Consider the following 18604-nt stretch of genomic DNA (forward strand, 5'->3'; position numbering starts at 1 on the left):
TGTTTGGCTTTGAGCTGAAATTATGTGCATTCTTTGAGGTTATAAAAATTTTTTTATGTTGTTTTGTACATCTCTGGTTGCAATCTTTATTTATTTGTTAGATATTTAGATTTCGAAGTACGAGATATGTCGGATATTATGTCTCACATCTAAAAATCATATTAGTTTTTTTTTTTTTTTTTTTATGAATCTGTAAACAAATGAGTGGATATTGTTTCTTTTGATTTTTTGTTTTGTAGATGTAGATCTGGATAGAAATAAAAGTATGGAAATTTGTTATTTTGTTTTGTAGATTTATGTATCTTTAAATTTGTGTTGTAAATTTTTTTTTCTCTCTCGTATGATTTCACAGTTTTTGTTGGTTATCTGCAGTTTCTGTCCAACTGTAGGGCACTATATATATATTTTTTTTCACATGATCATTTTTTGTCCATATTTCGAATTTGGCAGATGTAGATATTTATTTTTGTAATTTTGAACAGATTTGTACCTCTAACTGATTTTGGAGTATTTGTAATTCAAACCTGTTTCTGTTATCTAACACATTTCTTTTTGTTGGTTTGTTTATTTTGTTACGTTTAATATTTTTTTCTTATTGGTGGAGTAACACTCCTTCTCCATATTGTCTATTCTACAGGAGGTAAGTGTTTTTTGTTTGGCTGTGATATGAAATTATCTGCATTCTTTGAGGTTATAAAAGTTTTTTTTTTTTTTTTTTTTTTTTTTTTTATGTTTTGTACATCTCTAGTTGTAGTCTTTATTTGTTAGGTATTTAGATTTGGAAGTAGGAGACATGTCGGATATTATGTATAGCATCTAAAAATCATAGTAGTTTCTTTTCTTTTTGGTGAATCTGTAAAGAAACGAGTGGATATTGTTTCCTATGATTTAATTTTTTTTTGCAGATCTAGATCTCAATACAAATAAAAGTATGGAAATTTTTTTATTTTGTTTTGTAGATTTATGTATCTGTAGTTATGTGTTGTAAATTTTGGTTTGTTTATTTTGTTACGTTAAATGTTTTTTTCTTATTGGTGGAGCAACACTTCTTCTCCATATTGTCTCTTCTACAGGAGGTAAGTGTTTTTTTCCAGATTACATGTTGGTTTTTTTTTTTTTCTTGTATATGTGATTATTGAGCTTGGAAGTGTAAATACATAAAGCATATTTGTGTAAGTGAAAATGTTACTTCACAGCTTTTAACGATGTGCATATATATTTTTATTCTCTGAGTTTATAGTTTCTAATTTTTTCACTTGCATATGTAGCAGCTATGGGATAAACAGTTTGTAGTTTCCATTTTTTCCATATTTGTTTATATCATAAATTTATTTTTCACTTTTTAAAGATGACCATATGTAGATTTATTGTTTTAGTTTGTTGTATGTAGCTTTTTAACTTGCATCTGTAGCAATCATCTCATAAATACTATGCAGTTTGCATTTTTGTTTAGGTGGAAATCTATTTTAAAACCTTTAGACATGAACATACGAAATTTTATTGTTCAAGTTTGTAGGCTGTAGTTTCATGGCGTGCATGTGGACCAAGTATGTGATAAACACCTCATGGTATGTATTTTAGCATATACGTTTAAGTAACAAGCTTATTTTACAGTTTTCAAGGATTGATCAGTTCATTTTAAGCACCATGATATGTAGGATTTGTGTTTTAGTTTGCAGTCTATACTTTTCTACCGTGCATGTGTTCTAACTATCTGCTGAACAGTCTCTATCTTGGATCTTAACATATTTGTTTACATGACAACTCTGTTTTGTACATTTTAAATAGTTTGTAATTTGTAATTTCCTAATTTGGATGTGTACGAACCACGTGATAAGGAGAGATAGAATATATGATGTAATTGAAAACCAAAATAGAGAAGCATTAAAAGGCAGACAATTGAAAACCAAAATAGACAGGCAATAAAAGGCAGACAATCACCTACAATTATATTTTTTAAAGTAACAGACATCCATCATATCTGTTTAGATGTTATTTTATTTCCTTCAGTTTAGTGTATAATTTTTGAACTTATATGTATAGTAATCTTGCTATTAATGGTTTGTAGTTTTTTTTTTTTTTTTTTATTGATGTTTATAAACATGCCATAAGAGCAAATATGGTACGTGACGTAACTGGAAACAAAAACAAACACATGCATATCATTAGACTTGAAAATAAAAGGGAAATCAATTAGAGAAGAAAAGAATTACATACCTAGTTATTTTTGAAATTTCAAACCGACAAACAGTTATATCAACCCTGAGCCACTGATATTTTGCGGGATTTGGGTGAGGAATTTGATTTAAACATCAGAGAAATAACAATAAGTAAAAGGGAAATCAATTACAGAAGGGAAAAAATTACATACCTACTTATTTTTGGAATTTCAATCTGAGAAACAGTTATATCAACCCTAAGGCACTGTTTTTTTTGCGAGATTTGAGTGAAGATTTTGATTTAAACGTGAGAGAAATAACAGTAAGTAAAACGGATGAAGAAATGGAGTAGGAAGTAAATTACGTGCATAACTGCTTGTATAGGAAGTGAAAACTGATTTTATATGAAGTGTCAACCGGTGGAAGCGTCAGAACAGTAGAATAATAAGGAATTTAAAATTAATAAATTTTTACAAATCTGATAACACTAAGGTTGAGTCGGTCGAAGCGGTGGAAGGAAAATCTGGAAAACACAAACGCTGCTAGAAAGAACTGGAAATAGAAAGAAGTAGAAAGCAGAGACGAGATGTGTAAATTGAATTGAAACTGGAAAGTACAGACGAGACGTGTAAATTGAATTGAAAAGTAGGAGTATAATTGACATAAAAAATAGAGTAAAACTACAAACAAAGCATGCAAATGGGAAATGATAAAATAAGTAAGGGTAACTTTGAAAAAAAAAAATTATGTGAAAGAGTTAATGACTAAAATGGAAACAGATTAGAAACGTAAGGGTAAAAAAAGAAAAAAAAATTATGTGAAAAAGTTAATGACTAAAATGGAAACAGATTAGAAACGTAAGGGTAAAAAAAGAAAAAAAAAATTATGTGAAAAAGTTAATGAATACAACGAAAATAGATTAGAAACGTAAGGATAAAAAAGAGAAAAAATTATACGACAGTTACTTATTTATTGACGTTTATTATATATAAGATATTAATGCTCTAATGGTGAATTATTTAAAGAATGTATAGGTTTCAGGCGAGGTCTAGAATCAACTAACTTTCATTCTCAGCCTTTTTTTCAACTATCCCAAAACTTCAAATCAGAAAAAAAGGCATATCCTTAAAGAAGGATGCATCCCCTCATTTTTAGCATCAGTGAAGTGGGCCCCTGTCTTGTTTACTTCTTTTATTTTTATTTTTTGCAAACCCGTCTTTTTTACTTGGTTCAATGCCTATCTTGAAAGAAAAAATCTAGGCAGCAGCACACACTCTAGTAAAGTGATAGAGAAAAAAAAAAAGAAAAAAAAGTTACATAGTGTGATTGGATTGATTAAATAAAACTTTATATAAAACAGTAATTTCTGACAGCTGAGACAGAGAGAACAAAAGGGGCATCGTCCTTATCTACCCCTTTGGCCAGGAGCGGTGGTGGATATGGAATTATAGGACGGTCAACAGTGTCTCCGACTCCAAAGCTTTGATATATTTAGCCTCGAAAACTTCCTTCCTTGTTTACACTAGCTTCTGTTTCTAGAGGGTTCAAAGTTCCTAAGGGGTAGGTGAAGAAAAAGAAATCCAGAAGCAGGAAATGGAAGGCCACGGCGAAGAGCAGCATCCCAAGTCCAGAATTGTCAAGGTTGACTCTTTGGAGTTATGGGACTTCTATGTTAGCCAAGCCACCACTCAAGGCTGCCCTGTAAGTTTCCTCAACCCCACTAGTTTCACTCTTAAAACTCTCTTTTCTTTTTGAAACAAGTGGGTATCGAAAACAATCCCTTCAAAATCTTCATCAATCCCTCCTCCCTGTTTTCAATATAGATTTTATTAAGTTTCGTTTTTTGAGGAATTGTTTTTACTTGGATGATCTCGAATAAGATTGCGTTTATCGGATTTATTGTTTTGTGGGGCGTATCATAGATTGTTGTGCACTTCACTGCTGCATGGTGCATGCCTTCAGTGGCTATGAACCCGTTTCTTGAGGAATTGGCTTCAAGCTACCCTGATGTTCTGTTTCTCACACTTGATGTCGATGAGGTTAAGGTAATTCGTCTGATCTTTTTAAAAGATTTAACGATTTATTTGTGGCCTATGTTTTTTCATATAAGCATAATGACTGGTTTATCCAAAAGCACATCAAAATCAACGTTGGGATTATACAGCATCGTACTTCACGTGTTGTCGGCAGAATCGTATGTTATCTATGGAGTGCTTTGGCATATTCTTCTGATCTTGTGGTTTATGCACAATTGGAAAGTTGGATTTTTTTCAGATATTTGTGGTTCTTGCTTGAACCATTAGAAAAATTCCCGATTCCTCTTGACATAGGTATGATTTGACTTGTCTTTTCAGATATGTGCCAGCTATGTTACAACATGTGTGGATAAGTACCATCTTTTCATAATATAGATTTGTTCTTATGCAAATGGGGAAAAACGTAAAAATGAAGTGCTTGGAGAAGATCATTCACCTGAAGTGAATTCGGACATATTTTTTGTTTCTGAAACTCAGCCTTCGCAATAATGACAGCTTTGAGATCTGGACCAATATTTTAATGGAATAGCATTAAAATAAGAAAAAGTTATATTTCCATCTGCTAGATGTCTTTATGTTGAGATGATATGCTCATTCCTTGTACACCCAGCTCGAGTTTTACATAAAGCATATATTCTGGTCACTTTGTGCTTGGTTGGTTTCATTTGCTCGGACAAAAGATTTCTTCATATTGATGTTTGGTGATTTTCTTTGTTGAAGGTGATTTGATGTAATATATTTTTTTGCATTATAATTGGTTAGGAGGTTGCAACTAAATTGGAGATAAAGGCCATGCCCACATTTTGGGTGATGAGAAACGGTGCTCCGGTTGACAAACTTGTCGGTGCCAATCCAGAGGAGATAAGGAAAAGGATAGATAGTTTTGTGCGGTCCATTCGTGTAAATGCAGCAGCATAATTCCAATATTAAGTGTGATATTGTCCTTTTGAAAGTGTGAAATGTGTGACTGGTGGTCCAGCATCAAAACAGATGATAAAGTTAGTGTGCTTTGTGTGGGGTTTGATTTAAATATCATAACTATTTTTTTGTTCAGTGTCAATTATGGTATAAAATTGTTGCCTTTCTTTTGCATAAAGTTGTCCATGTTTTGGGCTCTGGATGTAGGTATGGTCCTTGAATTGAAGGGTATTCTTAACAATAGGAAATTCAGTTGTATACAAGAAATAAAACCAATATGGAGAAATCTTATGTCTGAGCAAATCATACAAACAATCACCAAACATTAATATGGGAAAATCCATGGTATCATTTGTCATACAAAAAATCCGTCGTATCTTTGCATGTAAGCTTGGCTGGTTTTTAAAAACAAGGACGTGACACAAGCTTGTTCTCTATCTAGAATCAGATTGCTGTTAAGCCTTGAAAGAACGGGTTTCATATGAATCTGTCGGGTATTACTTGCTGCAGATCCATTCGAAGTAAGACAAAAAAAAAAAAAAAAAAAAAAAAAAAAAAAAAAAAAAAAAAAACGAGCGAATCTTCAATGCAAGTTCCAACTTCCAAGTCCAAAAGAAGGGAAAAAAAAAAAAAAAAAACAGAGAGCTGATGTCTGTCTTCGGTTGGGCCTTCTGGGTAGTCGTTTATGAAGCCCAAGCTGAACGTCCTGACAGCTTCAACGTGTGGTGCATGCCTGTACTGTAAGCATATGGCATTGTGTGTGGTGGTGAAGGATGGCTGGCCTGGTGGCCTCTCTCTGTCTCTCTCTCTCTCTCCCCCCGAATCCCCCTGTAACCCTGTTTCTGCGCTTTCCCCACCATCATATTCCACCACCTTTTCCCCACCCATAACCCAAAATCCCAACTGACCAACCAAATTCACTCGTTCTATTGCCACTGTCGTTATCATCGTTATTCTTTTTCCTTGCTTATTATCTCTCAATCACGACGTCTACAAACGCCGCTTTGACACCAGCCGGAAATATTGAATTTCTACTAGTAAGTGAGACATGGCTTCTCAGGGAAGTGGAAATTCCCGTTGGGTGGTATTCGATGATTACGCTTTCATGGAGGACATCCCAGTCCCCTCTCTTCTCGACCCCACCGCTTTTGCTTCTCCTACTTGGCCGCCTCATCTCTCTTTCCCTGCCTCCACCTCTCTCAGGTATCCCATCTTCATTTTCTTTTTGATTGACTGATTCTTGTTCTTTTCTCGTTACTTGACGTGCTTTGGTCTCTCAAGTTGTTTTCCCTTGTGTTCGTCTTCTCTTAAAAACAAACAGTTGCTTTCCCTCGTGTTATTTTTATTTTTGTTTCGTGTTTTGTAATTGATTGGCGAGTGGTATTTGATGCAAGCATGAAGGAGTACATTATTGCTTAGGAAATTCACCATTGAATATGTCAATCTGTTGCAGAATAATAACCTTTGACTTGGTGCAACGATTTATGTTTTGAGTGATAATAGTAGCCGTGTCTAGTGGTTTTGTCATCAGGACTCGATGTTCCAATAGAAAAAGTAAAAGAATGCTTTTAGCACTGATATATTATTGTCTTGAAACTTTTAGCAGTTAAATTAGGAAGATTATAAGTTCATATAAATTGAGAGAATTTTAGTTACTTTTATGTTGTTGAACATTAGTAAATTATACCTGTTCATAATGAGGTGACATGATATTAAGCAGATACCTATTTGAGCGGCTTTGCCCAGTTTGTGAATCTCTTGTGCAGTGTGGGGTAGTCAATAAAAGGGAATGCTGGTGAATATTTCATGCTGCTTCAAATTGTTGGATTAAGAGCCTGGGCTCCTGTACCTTGAGCAGGATCAGCTCCGATTATCTGATAACTCGTGCTATAGTTATGCTCATGTTTTTTATTCTTGTTTCCTCAGTGTGGAGAACGGAAATTCATTTCTGAATTCAGACTGTCTCAAGGAAATTGGCTCTCGAAAAAGGTAAACTGCCATGCAGCCTGTCTGCACAAGAATTCTTTTATTCCATTTCTACCTAGTTTCAGTTTTTAGTGTTTGAAAATTTTCCTATTCTGACTTCATTTTAGTCTAATTGGATCTCTTATCCCAAAACTGATTGCTTTCCAATGAACGTTGGCTAGTTACTTGCTATGTATCTCAATACCCCCCTGCCGTCCCATTCTTGGTTTGCTTTCCTAGTTTTATTTTTTTTTTTCATTTATTTTTTTTTCAATTATGTATATAATTTCTGTAGAGTTGTTCACTCGCAGGGTGAGGTATGAATCATGCAGTATATCTAGTTCAAAAGCATGCAGAGAGAAAATGCGGAGGGATAGACTGAATGACAGGCATCCTCTTGTTCTCTAATTTTCTCCTTCCCCTCCCCTCCCTCCCTCCTTCTCTCTTTGTTATGTTGACGTTGGCATAATCTTAAGGTTCCTGGAATTGAGTTCAATCCTGGACCCTGGAAGATCTCCCAAAATGGACAAGGCTGTTATATTGGGTGATGCTGCGCTAATGGTGTCTCAATTACGAGGTGAAGCCCAGAAGTTGAAGGAGTCGAAGGAGAATCTGCTGGAGAAGATTAATGAATTGAAGGTGTGCTTCGGTTTTGATGTTCCATTTTTCTTTTTCACTCTAGAAAATATATGGAAAATGAACCTTTTGTTTGGAATTACTCTATACATGTGAGTGCTACCAAGTATGCTCAAGGAAAATAGGCAACTGCACATTCAGTTTTTTTTTTTTTCATTTTTAGTGGAGCCTTGTTTTTTTTTTTTCTTGGTATAGGAAGAAAAGAATGAGCTTCGTGATGAGAAACAGAGGCTAAAGACAGAGAAAGAGAAGTTTGAGGTGCAAGCAAAAGCTCTGAGTACTCAATCAGGAGGTTTGCCTCATTATTCTGCAATCCCAGCTACATTTTCTGCCCCAGGCCAATTTATTGGCAACAAGCCAGTGCCATTTATTGGGTACCCTGGAGTTTCCATGTGGCAGTTCATGCCACCATCTTCTTTTGATACCTCACAAGACCACGTTCTTCGCCCCCAGTTGCATGAATATGCAGGCTTAATTTTTTTTATTATGCAATCCTTTATGCATAAGGAAGTCTCTGTTCATCTTGTTATCTCCAAATCTATGAGGGTTGAAATTATAACACTAGATTAGTTGGATGATAAGTCTTATTCAAGATTTTGGAACTGCCATCTCAATGGCCTGGATGTTCTTGAGGAAAGAGTTTTTTACCTTGAGCGCACGTTTTGATATAATTTTCGAAATGGATAGAAGCTATTTTTATTTTAGAAAAAAGTTTATCTTGTTACAGTTATGAGGCCCTAATCCTGAACATGTGGCTTTGAATATGCTTGTTGATTTACGATATCAAGTAGTTAATGTGTGAAGTTTACAGATCAGTTTATCTACGGAGTAGTTTCAGATTTGATAGCTTAGTGTCTGTTTGGGATTGCTATAGGTAATAGATCGAGCTTTTACTATAAAAGGCTCTACTATTGAAAAGTTGTTATTTCTTTGATAAACATACGTCTAAAATGGAGAGAGTCGAAAATAGAGGTCTGATTGGCATAACTCCAAATTCCAAAATGGAGGTCTGGAGTTCGAAACCGCCCTCCACCAAATGTATCAAAATAAAAAAAGTTAGTTATGGTAGTTTTTATATTATCTACGAGAGTTTTTTAAGAATTTTATAATCTTCCAAAAACTCAAAATCATACGGGCACCACAAATGCTAAAAGAGGACCAGACCAAAAGTGCATTATTTTTTCCATTTAGTAGCAGCTATCTCTGTTCCACACCGCATGTTGTTTTCTCGGTTCTTACAGATCTTCATCTGAAAACACAGTTCCTAGTGCCTAACCGGAGGACTTCATTAACGAACCTATCGATAACATTGTTCTTAACAGGGTAATTTGAACCCCATGTATTTCCCAGACACATAGTTCCTCCAAACATCAAGAGCTCCAAAGCTCGTCATCAGAACGGTACTCAAAGCCATCACAATGCCGACTGAGAACACGATGAGAGATGCCCTACCATATTGACGAACTGCGCTCTGCACCACCCCCAATCCGAGAAGTGAAGCGGCGAAACAGATGACAGCAAAGATAAGGGCAGTGTGCGTGTGTTCCATTCCTAACATTACATACTGCAATGCCGACATGGTAGATGAGAAGAAAACCATGAAAGAACAAGTCGCCGCTGTTATCTGTACCGAGATTTGAAAGCAAATAAGCATTACTGGCAGTACTTTAATGTCAAAAATTTAAATTGATGAGAAGATGTAACTTCAATTATTTAATTATACTCTTAACAGAAATGATAATGATAATGATTGGACTCGGAGGTTACCTGGGGTGCTATTCCAACCTGAAGAAGAAGTGGGCTTATGAGCATTCCACCTCCAATTCCAAAGACACCTCCCAAAATCCCTGCTAATAATGCCATTCGTGGGAAGAGAAGTTTTCTTGCTGGTCCATCTCTAATCAGTTCTTCTTCGTCCTTCAGAATTAAGAGTAAAAGTTTAGGCTAATCGAAGTATAAACATTTTAATCCAAGTAAATCCTGGAAACTGGTATTCACACTTTTTTTTTTTTTTTTCAATCACCTCATGGTCCGAACCCTGACTTTTAACTCTTTCCTTCTTGCAGAGGATCCAGGAGGTGAAAATCACGGCCAAAGGAATTTGGAATGATGAGATAATCCAGTAAGCTGCTCCACAAGGTTCTATTTGAATCATACCCTGTACATACATTACAGGGAAACTGAGAATCATACATTGAGTAATTGGTATTCAAGTTAAACAATTGAAGGTTTTTACCTGCTGTCTTATGCACATCCCAGAGTTGATCCCCTTCTGACTTTATGGTAAAAAGTCTGTATCTCAAATTATATGTTTCCAATTTTAAAGAATGTCCCAAAATGCTAACTTTATAACACTGAAAACATTTGATCCTTTATTTTTATCATATCTTCTTGAACTTTATGATTCGTTTTAAAAGTTGGGCCAGCAATTGAATATTCAAACTATTTTTCGTACGAAGAATATTATATCTAAGCATTTTAACTACAATCAAGACATTTAGTTTGAGGTATCTTTTATAGTATATTATATGCTGTCCTTTTCATGTCATGTGTTGGAAACAAGACACTTGATCTTGAAATGTTAGTTATTCTTTTTTTTTTTTTTTTTTTTTTTTTTGTTTTTGAAATTGCTCTTGAGATAGTTAAGAGAGAAGAGAAAAGAATGTTGAAGAAACAAAATACAAGGAATGCATGAGATCCACAAATAAACGTGGTGGTCGTGGATGCAACTTTCCCTCATGGTGGGTGTCGTCAATTCCAAGGGACCACGAATCCACTGGGACTTCCCAATTAATTACATGGCAGCAATTCCATTAGTCATGAATTATTAAAAAGTAGCTTGATTTTATAAAGTTAATGGACCATCAAGTTAAGATGTTTCGAAATGGAGTGGCGATTTCTAACCATCCCATTTAATGATTGTATATATGCAAAGTAATTCGAAAAGCCAACGAGGAATACAATCCGTTCATTTTGAAGTTCAAGATTAACACGTACAGAAAAGGATGGGTTAGAAATGGAGCAGCCTGTACCTGTCCATGCCGATCACCACGAAGAAGATAGAGACCAAAGAAGGAAAACCAGACCAGAACCAAGACCCCAATTTTCATCCATGGAAACCTCAATTTGCAGCCTCCTTTCACACCCAAAAGAGGTTCTTTTGCAGTTTTGATCCCTTCGCTTTCATCAAAAGTCCCATCTTTAACCAACCCGTTTTCTAATTTTTCACACTCATTTCTCCTCAGCTCTTCAGACTCCATTGTCCAATGCAAAACGCCATTTTTGCAGGTCTTTGAGGTGGACCAAGCAAGAAAAGTAGCAAAAAGCATAGTAATAAGCCATTCTGGGAACACGAGGTTGCAAATCACACCTATACTCACTCCTAATAACATACATGGCTCTGAAAGGAGTGCTATATCAAAGTCAATCAAAATCTTGCCACCAAACTTGGAACTGGTGGTGCACAAGTTGCACATAACATTTGCAACTGACCCACCTGTGACCATGAAAGCTGAGAAACTTGAGGCTGTCTTGAGGTCTACGCCTGCTACTATAGTCAGTATGGGTATGAAAAGCCCACCACCACCAATCCCTCCCGCACTAGATATAGAGGCAGCTATGAAGCAAAGAACTCCTGCCAGAACAACAGGGGTTGATAATTTCAGCTGGGTTTCTTGGGACTGTGTTTGGTGATTCCTCCATTGATATAGTTTATTTATTAATTGGTCAAATCTGAGGTCATAGGAGATGGATTCTGTTTGTTTTGCATGAGAATGATTGAGGATGGTGAAAAGGATAAGGGGAAGAACAAACCATGGAAGACTATGGTTCTTCATTTGTTTGGGGATGCTTGAAGGTGGTGTCTCCAGATGAACTGCATTAGTGTGTTAAATAACAACAAGTAGAAGTGCTTCATGGCAGTTGTGAGGAAGACGACAGAAATGACCACATCAAATAGACAGAGAGGAAATGGCTGTGATGTTTCTCGTATCAATCCAGTGGTCGTTAGGCACGTACCATGCTTGGTTCATAAAATATAAAAAAATACCTCGCCATGGGGATCTAAAAAAAAAAAAAAAAAAAATGGCGAGTGTATTTAAAATTTTTCTTTTTTCTTCTATTTTCTTTTCAATATTTTTTCAATATTCTTAATTATAAAGAAAAAAAATTAAAAAAATACACAACTTTATTAGTAGTCACTTATTTAACCATTAAGTAAAAAAAAAATTAAAATAATTAAGCGATAAGTTTAAACGATAAGTTTGATATGGTCCACTAACATTTTCATTTTAAAAAAAATGGATTTTGATCTTTCACTAAAGAAAGACTAGATGAGAGGGATTAGGACGAGAATTAGGAAGACTAGGAACCACAGCTTGTACCCACCTTTTTGTTTTTGACGACGATGACTAGTTGCAAAAACAAAATGAAATTTTGGTTCTACTTTAAGGAGGGTTTTTTTTTTATATTTTTTTAAATTATAAGAAGGAAGAGATATAGATAGAAAGGGTTAGCATTGCAGTGGCGGGGATCCCGTGGCTTTTTGTAGTGAAAGAATAAAAGAATAGTGGACAGTTTTTGTAGGAGAGGTTTATGTCGAAAAAGAGACTCGTTAATTAATGTTGTAATTAAGAGACTTTTCATATGGAAAACGTTAGAATGATTACTCTCTTATTTTTTAATTGAACGAAAATGATTTCCCTCTTAAGATTCAAAAGGCAGTCGATCAGACTAGTAGAATATGTTAATAAAAGCTTAAACAACTACCATTAAAAAGTAAAAAGTACATTAAAATTAAGTTAATTTCTATTAGCAGGCCAATTGAAAGCTAATTCAAAAACCACTTGCATCTAATCATTATCTGATTGATATTTGGTATCACTTAAGTTAATGCCTTCCATTTCTATACAAAAATGATTGAAATTTCGTGCACTGCAACACAATTTTATCTCCAATTCTATAAATAGTGTTTTTCTTTTAAATTTTTTTAAAAAGATAACGATATCCTAATTTTATTTAAAGACTTTATAAATTTATTAATACACTTCACTTGTGACAGAATAAAATTGTAATTACAACCGTACATAAATAAGTTGTCTCCAACAAGGACGTTGCAGTATAGCTGAAAGCCCTGAAGGCAAGCGGGTCGATCGCTTGCATGCAGTCACGTGCTGCAACAGGAAGGAAGCTGCTCTGCACTTCACATGTGAGCAGCTTAAACTTTAAAGGATCGTTGAAGCCATGGGAAGTACCGTCCTGACTCCTCACCGGGCCAACTGACACAATTTCGGAAATGAAAGAACATTTGCTCTAACAAAGTATTTTGGCCGAATTACCCAATTCAAAATGAAAAATGACTGCATACAATATTTTTCATAATATTTTACACAATTATATTTTAAATAATAGATATTTTTGTAAAACATCATATAAAAGTAACATTATTTTATAAAAATATCTTCATCTTATAACACATTATTGTAAAATATTTTATAAAAATGTGTTGTATATATCATTACTTATTCAAAATTTGGGAAATTTTCAGTGTAGAATTTAAAAGTCTAAAGCAAATTAAGACAATGAGTTCAATGCATATGTCACCCACTTTTTAGGTTCCGTTCACCCACTTGCTGCAGGTTATTTTGTTTGCTTGTTTGTTTTTTCTCCCTTTTTTGCAGTTAGGCTTGCAACCTGGTCTGTTACAGTTGGGTTTGCATCTGACCCAATCCGAGTATACTCATTTAAGGTGCTAACCTGATCCGGTCTGACTCGAAGAAAATCAAATCAGGTCGAACCCATATGACCCAACTTTTTAAAAACATCATTTACTCTTCTTGCTTCCAAAACCAACTTATTCACAAAAATTACAGAATCACAAACCTAATACTAGGATTGGTCTTGGACTCTTGGCAACAACGTAGAGTCTAGACATGGCTTCTTTGCTTTGTTCGACTCCAAGTGCTCTTCAACATAATCGTAGGAGTTTCTGCTTCTCTCTTTTGAAGCTGACTTCTCCAACAAATCTCTGTATCTTCACGAACCGTTTCAAATATAACTATTTCCTGTTTTATGATATGGGTTTTGGCAATTTTAGAGAGTTTCTGTGGAACTTTCCGAGATGCAAAAGTGGATGCTAGCTGGGAGTTGAATCTAAACACACATACCTCTGTCAATCCTTGCACCTTGCAGAGAACAAAGACGAAGAGCTTCAACTTGGTCAGCAAAATGGTTGAAGTAACCACTGTTATTTTTTTCTTCTCTTCCATTTTCCCTCCAAACAGCATCCCAACTCTCTCCATATTTCTCTCATCCCAGTTGCCTTTCTCTCCATTTCTTTTTTCTACCCATCCTCACTCTGTTTTTCCTCTCTCTTTGTTGCCCACTCTTCCTCTGTGATTGCCGACGCTGACCACCACCTCATCACATGAAAACACAACCGCAAGTCACATCTCAGACCAATGACTTCTACGCCGCACCACTGCACGTTGTGTCTCTCTACTATGTGCCCAATGCCAGGTTCCGTCGCTCCTTTACTCTGTAGTGGCTCTATTTATTCCAACCAGAGAAAATACTTCGTTCAATACTCCTGGTGGGCAATCACGTGGATGCATTGGAATGATGGTTGTAGAGAAATCCTTGGCAATCAGCGACCTTATCTGGAAGGTCTGAGTGAAAATCTAAAATCTATCTTGGGCTTGAGGGTGGCTAGGGTTGGAGAACTAAACAGTGAAGAGTGAAGAGATAAGGGTGATTTATAATCAGACGGGTTGAAACATAAATAGAAACCCGTTGACTAGTCGAGTTGGAGACCCGATCAGAAATAACTCGATAAAATTCGGGTCGAATCGACCATTTTAATCGGGCCCACCAATTGTTCAGGTCATAAGCACATCCCTAGTTGCAGTTGAATTGCATGCAGAGGATGAGTTTAGATATCGTCCAGGGTAGGTATTGATAGCTAATTAGATGTTTGGAAATAGGGGTAAAGCATGGGTCACACTAGGCTTCGAATGTATCAATGCTATAAGATTTTGGCTATCATATATGACTGAGTCAATTAACTTATGTTGGACTATAAGTTTATGAGAAGATCAAGCTCAACTCACGAGCATATTCTAAAAAAATTAGTCAAAGTTATAATTGAAGTTCCTTTGAATCATTAAAAATTGTAAGAAATTTTATCCTTAAGCATTATGGAATCGATCACATTCACCACCCTTCTACATAGTTTGGGTATTACAATTGCAGCAACACCCTCAAATTTGTAACTTCCTTATTGAATCATTTTGTCCATTCAGTTCTAGCACGATTAAAGTTAATATTTCAATATCCTAACTTTATAGAAATGCAGTGATCAATAAGATCTCATATTGTTTAAAAAAAAATTCTTATTTTTGTATAACAATCTTAGGAGTTTACAATTAAAATTTTAATAGGTCCTTTTAGATTATAAGTCTAGTTCATGTGGTTTGAGCTTTCCTTGTATCTTTACAAATGATATCAAGGTCAATTTCAACCAAAAGTGTGAGATTTGAGCCATGACAAAAAAAAAAAAAAAAAAAAAAAAAAAAGAAAGAAAAAGAAAAAAGAAGATGAAATGAGCTAATGTAGCATCCGAGATTTTAGTGGAAAGATAATAAAACATTGACTTTATAAAAGGTGGATGGATGATCCTATGTTGCTAGAGAGGGATAATTTCTTGTAGTTAAGATAATTAATTTTAGAAGTTCCTATTTGTAACCTTGGCCAATTTTTTTGGAGCACGTATAATCTAACTTCTCTCAGGATCGATGGAGTCCAACCTATTAATATATATTAAGGTAGCTAAAATGTAACAAGTGAGGATACACCAGAGGCCTAATGCGGACCATGCTTTACATTGTGTTAATGTAAAATGAGTGTGTTGGCATATTCATGTGACAAATTATATTAAATTGTGTTGTAATTTGTTGGGTGATAAGTGGCTGAAGAAAACTGATAAAAAGACAAGGGATGGAAGTAAGCTCGACTATTCGCTCGAGTGAATCTCATACAGAGAGCTCGCTCGACACTCGCTTTGCAGAAATTCATATAGAGAGTTCGCTCAACACTCGTTCGACGTGGCGCTCGAGCGGTATCTCAAACATAAAGTTCGATTGACATGCGCTCAACTCATGACCCGAGCAATGCTTGAATACAACGTGCAATCGACACTCGCTTGACACCCCACTTGAGTGAATGTTAAAAAATTTTACTTTGATTAGGATTATGTAAAATCACCATTTGTCCTAAAAGTTTAATCATATGTGAATATGTGGATTTTATTATTTATTTTTATATCTTAACATTCCCATTCACGTGTGAGCCATACTTCCTCTCAAAGGATGACCCAACACGTAAAATATTTAGTTAAATAGATAGAGTATAGAGTTATGGTTCGAACTTAGGACATCTACTCTAATATTATGTGAAATAACCACTTGTCTCAAAAGTTTAAATTAATGGGAAGATGTAGCTTTTATTATTTATTTTTATATCTTTACGGGACGTTGTACAACAACACATGCTATAAAAGGAAACTTCAGCTCATTTCAAGGGAGTGGAGATACAGTGCAACAGTTGAAGCTTTGAGTTGAGAATACTTGAGAGTCTTTGAAATTCCATTCCACATCCAAGGCTCATTTCCTCTTGAAAATTATATCTCCATCTTACTGCACTTAACAAACACTTTTGAGTCCATTGGGGTGGACTTGTTCTTTGGCCAGAGGGGATTCTGGAGCTGCTGTTGAAGCTGAGATCGAGAGGTTCTCATGGTGAAGCTATAGAAAGGCTGGAGGTCTAAAACTGCATGTGTGCAGAGATCGAATGGGTCACTCATGGTATTGTAAACCAGATTTAACTACTACAAAGGTCTTGTAACAAACTAAATCTCTATAGTGGATTTTAAATAGTAACTTACACCAGAAGTGATTTTAGATTTTGAAGATGCTTTTCAAATGAATTTCCAGTTCGTGACCAAATTGTTGTTTTGGTTATTTTTTTGTGAATTGTTTTATTGATCGACTGTTTGTTTGACAACATTGTTAAATAGTTCAATAGAAATGAAAAACACCTACTCACCCTTCTAGCTGTTGTGTTAGCTAGGTTAGAACGACTTATTTTTCACATTGCATTTTTTAACATCTTAGCTAGCTATCAAAGAGACAACCTGGGGAGCGGTCCCGCTGCTCCCCTTCATGAACCAACCTTCCAATGGTTGTATGTCACGTAAACATTTTACAGTGTTTAATCTACATTTACATACACTTGATCAGAGACCCATACAACCCCCCTCACTCATTCGTCTTCCATACCATCGCAACCCATACGAAATCTCATGCCACACTCATCCCCGACAGCGCTTGACCCAGACGGTGGCGAGGACGAAGCTCGACTCAAATGGTGACGGAGCTCGGTAATTTGCCAATATTGAGTTCTCAGTACGTTAGTACCCACGATTAATTAGTAACATGCATGCTTGACCAGTTAAATTTTTTTGAGCAAGAAAAACAGTCGACTCTCATGTGTCTATGATTTATTGATACCTTAAGTAACCCACTCTATCTTGCATGTAGATTCCTAAAATATTTTCTCATATAATGGACAAGTTGGGCTGTAAGTTTTTTTATTCTTGACTGGGGTTTTAAATGGCTATTTTCTTGCCTAGAGAGAGAAGTTGATTTTTCTGAGAATTTAAGTGTTCTGAGAAGTTGATTTTTAAGTGTTGCCTAGACCCGGGTTTTAAGTGTTCTGAGAATTAAGTTGATTTTTCCGATTTGCATATATACCTACTTTGCAAATAGAGGAAGAGAAAACTTGGGGAGCTTGGTGATGAAGATGAGTTCTACCTTTTGCATGTGGTGATTCTGTAGGGGTGAGGTCTAACTAATCTATTTATTTTTTTCTACATGTCATTATCTTAATGGAGGCTGCTCTTCTATCTATAATAGTCCGACCGTCCCACAGCACTTTTTGATATCAAAACCTACATATTTAAGAAATATATTATAAACTCATCTGCTGCAATAGAACTGCAACAAGTGGCCGGTTAATAGAAAATTACCTCGAAAGGAGGGGATGCAACCATTGTCGTGTCTTTCATAGACAGTTGTCCACTCGGGTTACCCAAACCCTTTTATAGGGCATTTCTGGTCCAATAGAGTGACAATCTTCTGTATCATAGAAGATCTTTTTATCGACATCTCATTCATCACATCGTCTATTAATATTATTAGAAAAATTCTTTTCGTCAATCATTATTAATTATCTCATATTTTATATTTTATAAAAATTATTTATATATTTTATAAAAAAAAATTATATATAAATATAAAATATATAAATAAATAGTAACTGATCAGTAAAATTCCTTACATAACTAATTTCACCGAATTTCACATCATTCATTAATTAATTATTTCTTTTCATTTCTTTTCCTTTTCATCCATTTTCTTTTTATCTGGATTAAGCAAAAGAAAACAGTAATTTTGTCGGATAATAATAATTAAGGATGAGACAGAATTAAGTGGAGGGGACCTCAAGGATAAAGATTTCGAACGTTTCTTTATTATTTCATCAGCTTGCTGGTGATCATCACTTCTGAGCACTAGTCAATTATTATGCATCAAGATGATTATGTGTGGTGATTTTACACGTACCAGATAAATGATTTCGATGATCATCTCTCTATCTAGACGGGCCAGTTTGTATCGCCGCCACCTTTGAATTAGTCCAAAAAAGAACTCATGAGAGAAAAAGTGCATGCAGTAAGTGCGCACATGTGACTAAATTAACAAAATGACACCTCAAGAACCCTATCCCACGCGGAGGCTGGTCAGTGGCAATGATCTGCACTATACATATTTTGCGGGT

The 18604-nt window shown here is 35.3% G+C and overlaps 3 protein-coding genes across 6 annotated transcripts; 2 read left to right on the top strand and 1 right to left on the bottom strand.

The window, feature by feature from the left end:
• Positions 1 to 3513: 3513 nt before the first annotated feature.
• On the top strand, positions 3514 to 5243 carry LOC121264366 (thioredoxin-like protein CXXS1). The gene is made up of 3 exons (XM_041167508.1): positions 3514 to 3860; positions 4082 to 4204; positions 4958 to 5243. The coding sequence occupies exons 1-3, from the start codon at positions 3753 to 3755 to the stop codon at positions 5111 to 5113; spliced, it is 387 nt and encodes a 128-aa protein (XP_041023442.1). The 5' UTR covers positions 3514 to 3752; the 3' UTR covers positions 5114 to 5243.
• Positions 5244 to 5765: 522 nt separating this feature from the next.
• On the top strand, positions 5766 to 9236 carry LOC121264365 (transcription factor ILR3-like). 3 transcript variants are annotated; one of them, XM_041167506.1, is made up of 6 exons: positions 5778 to 6316; positions 7040 to 7102; positions 7390 to 7467; positions 7555 to 7717; positions 7910 to 8006; positions 9037 to 9236. In XM_041167506.1, the coding sequence occupies exons 1-6, from the start codon at positions 6162 to 6164 to the stop codon at positions 9039 to 9041; spliced, it is 561 nt and encodes a 186-aa protein (XP_041023440.1). In that variant the 5' UTR covers positions 5778 to 6161; the 3' UTR covers positions 9042 to 9236. The 3 variants fall into 3 exon arrangements, with proteins under 3 accessions (XP_041023441.1, XP_041023439.1, XP_041023440.1); XM_041167507.1 differs by lacking the exon at positions 7910 to 8006 and having other exon boundaries at positions 5766 to 6316; XM_041167505.1 differs by lacking the exon at positions 9037 to 9236 and having other exon boundaries at positions 5777 to 6316; positions 7910 to 8322.
• LOC121264364 (sulfite exporter TauE/SafE family protein 2-like) lies at positions 8876 to 11657 on the bottom strand. Of its 2 annotated transcripts, none has more exons than XM_041167503.1 (4): positions 10747 to 11657; positions 9723 to 9872; positions 9482 to 9631; positions 8876 to 9338 (listed from the first exon to the last, which is right to left on the bottom strand). In XM_041167503.1, the coding sequence occupies exons 1-4, from the start codon at positions 11548 to 11550 to the stop codon at positions 9030 to 9032; spliced, it is 1413 nt and encodes a 470-aa protein (XP_041023437.1). In that variant the 5' UTR covers positions 11551 to 11657; the 3' UTR covers positions 8876 to 9029. The 2 variants fall into 2 exon arrangements, with proteins under 2 accessions (XP_041023437.1, XP_041023438.1); XM_041167504.1 differs by having other exon boundaries at positions 9738 to 9872; positions 10747 to 11646.
• Between the last annotated feature and the right edge of the window lie 6947 nt (positions 11658 to 18604).

Source organism: Juglans microcarpa x Juglans regia, chromosome 5D (genome assembly GCF_004785595.1).
Source record: "Juglans microcarpa x Juglans regia isolate MS1-56 chromosome 5D, Jm3101_v1.0, whole genome shotgun sequence".
Lineage (NCBI taxonomy): Eukaryota > Viridiplantae > Streptophyta > Magnoliopsida > Fagales > Juglandaceae > Juglans > Juglans microcarpa x Juglans regia.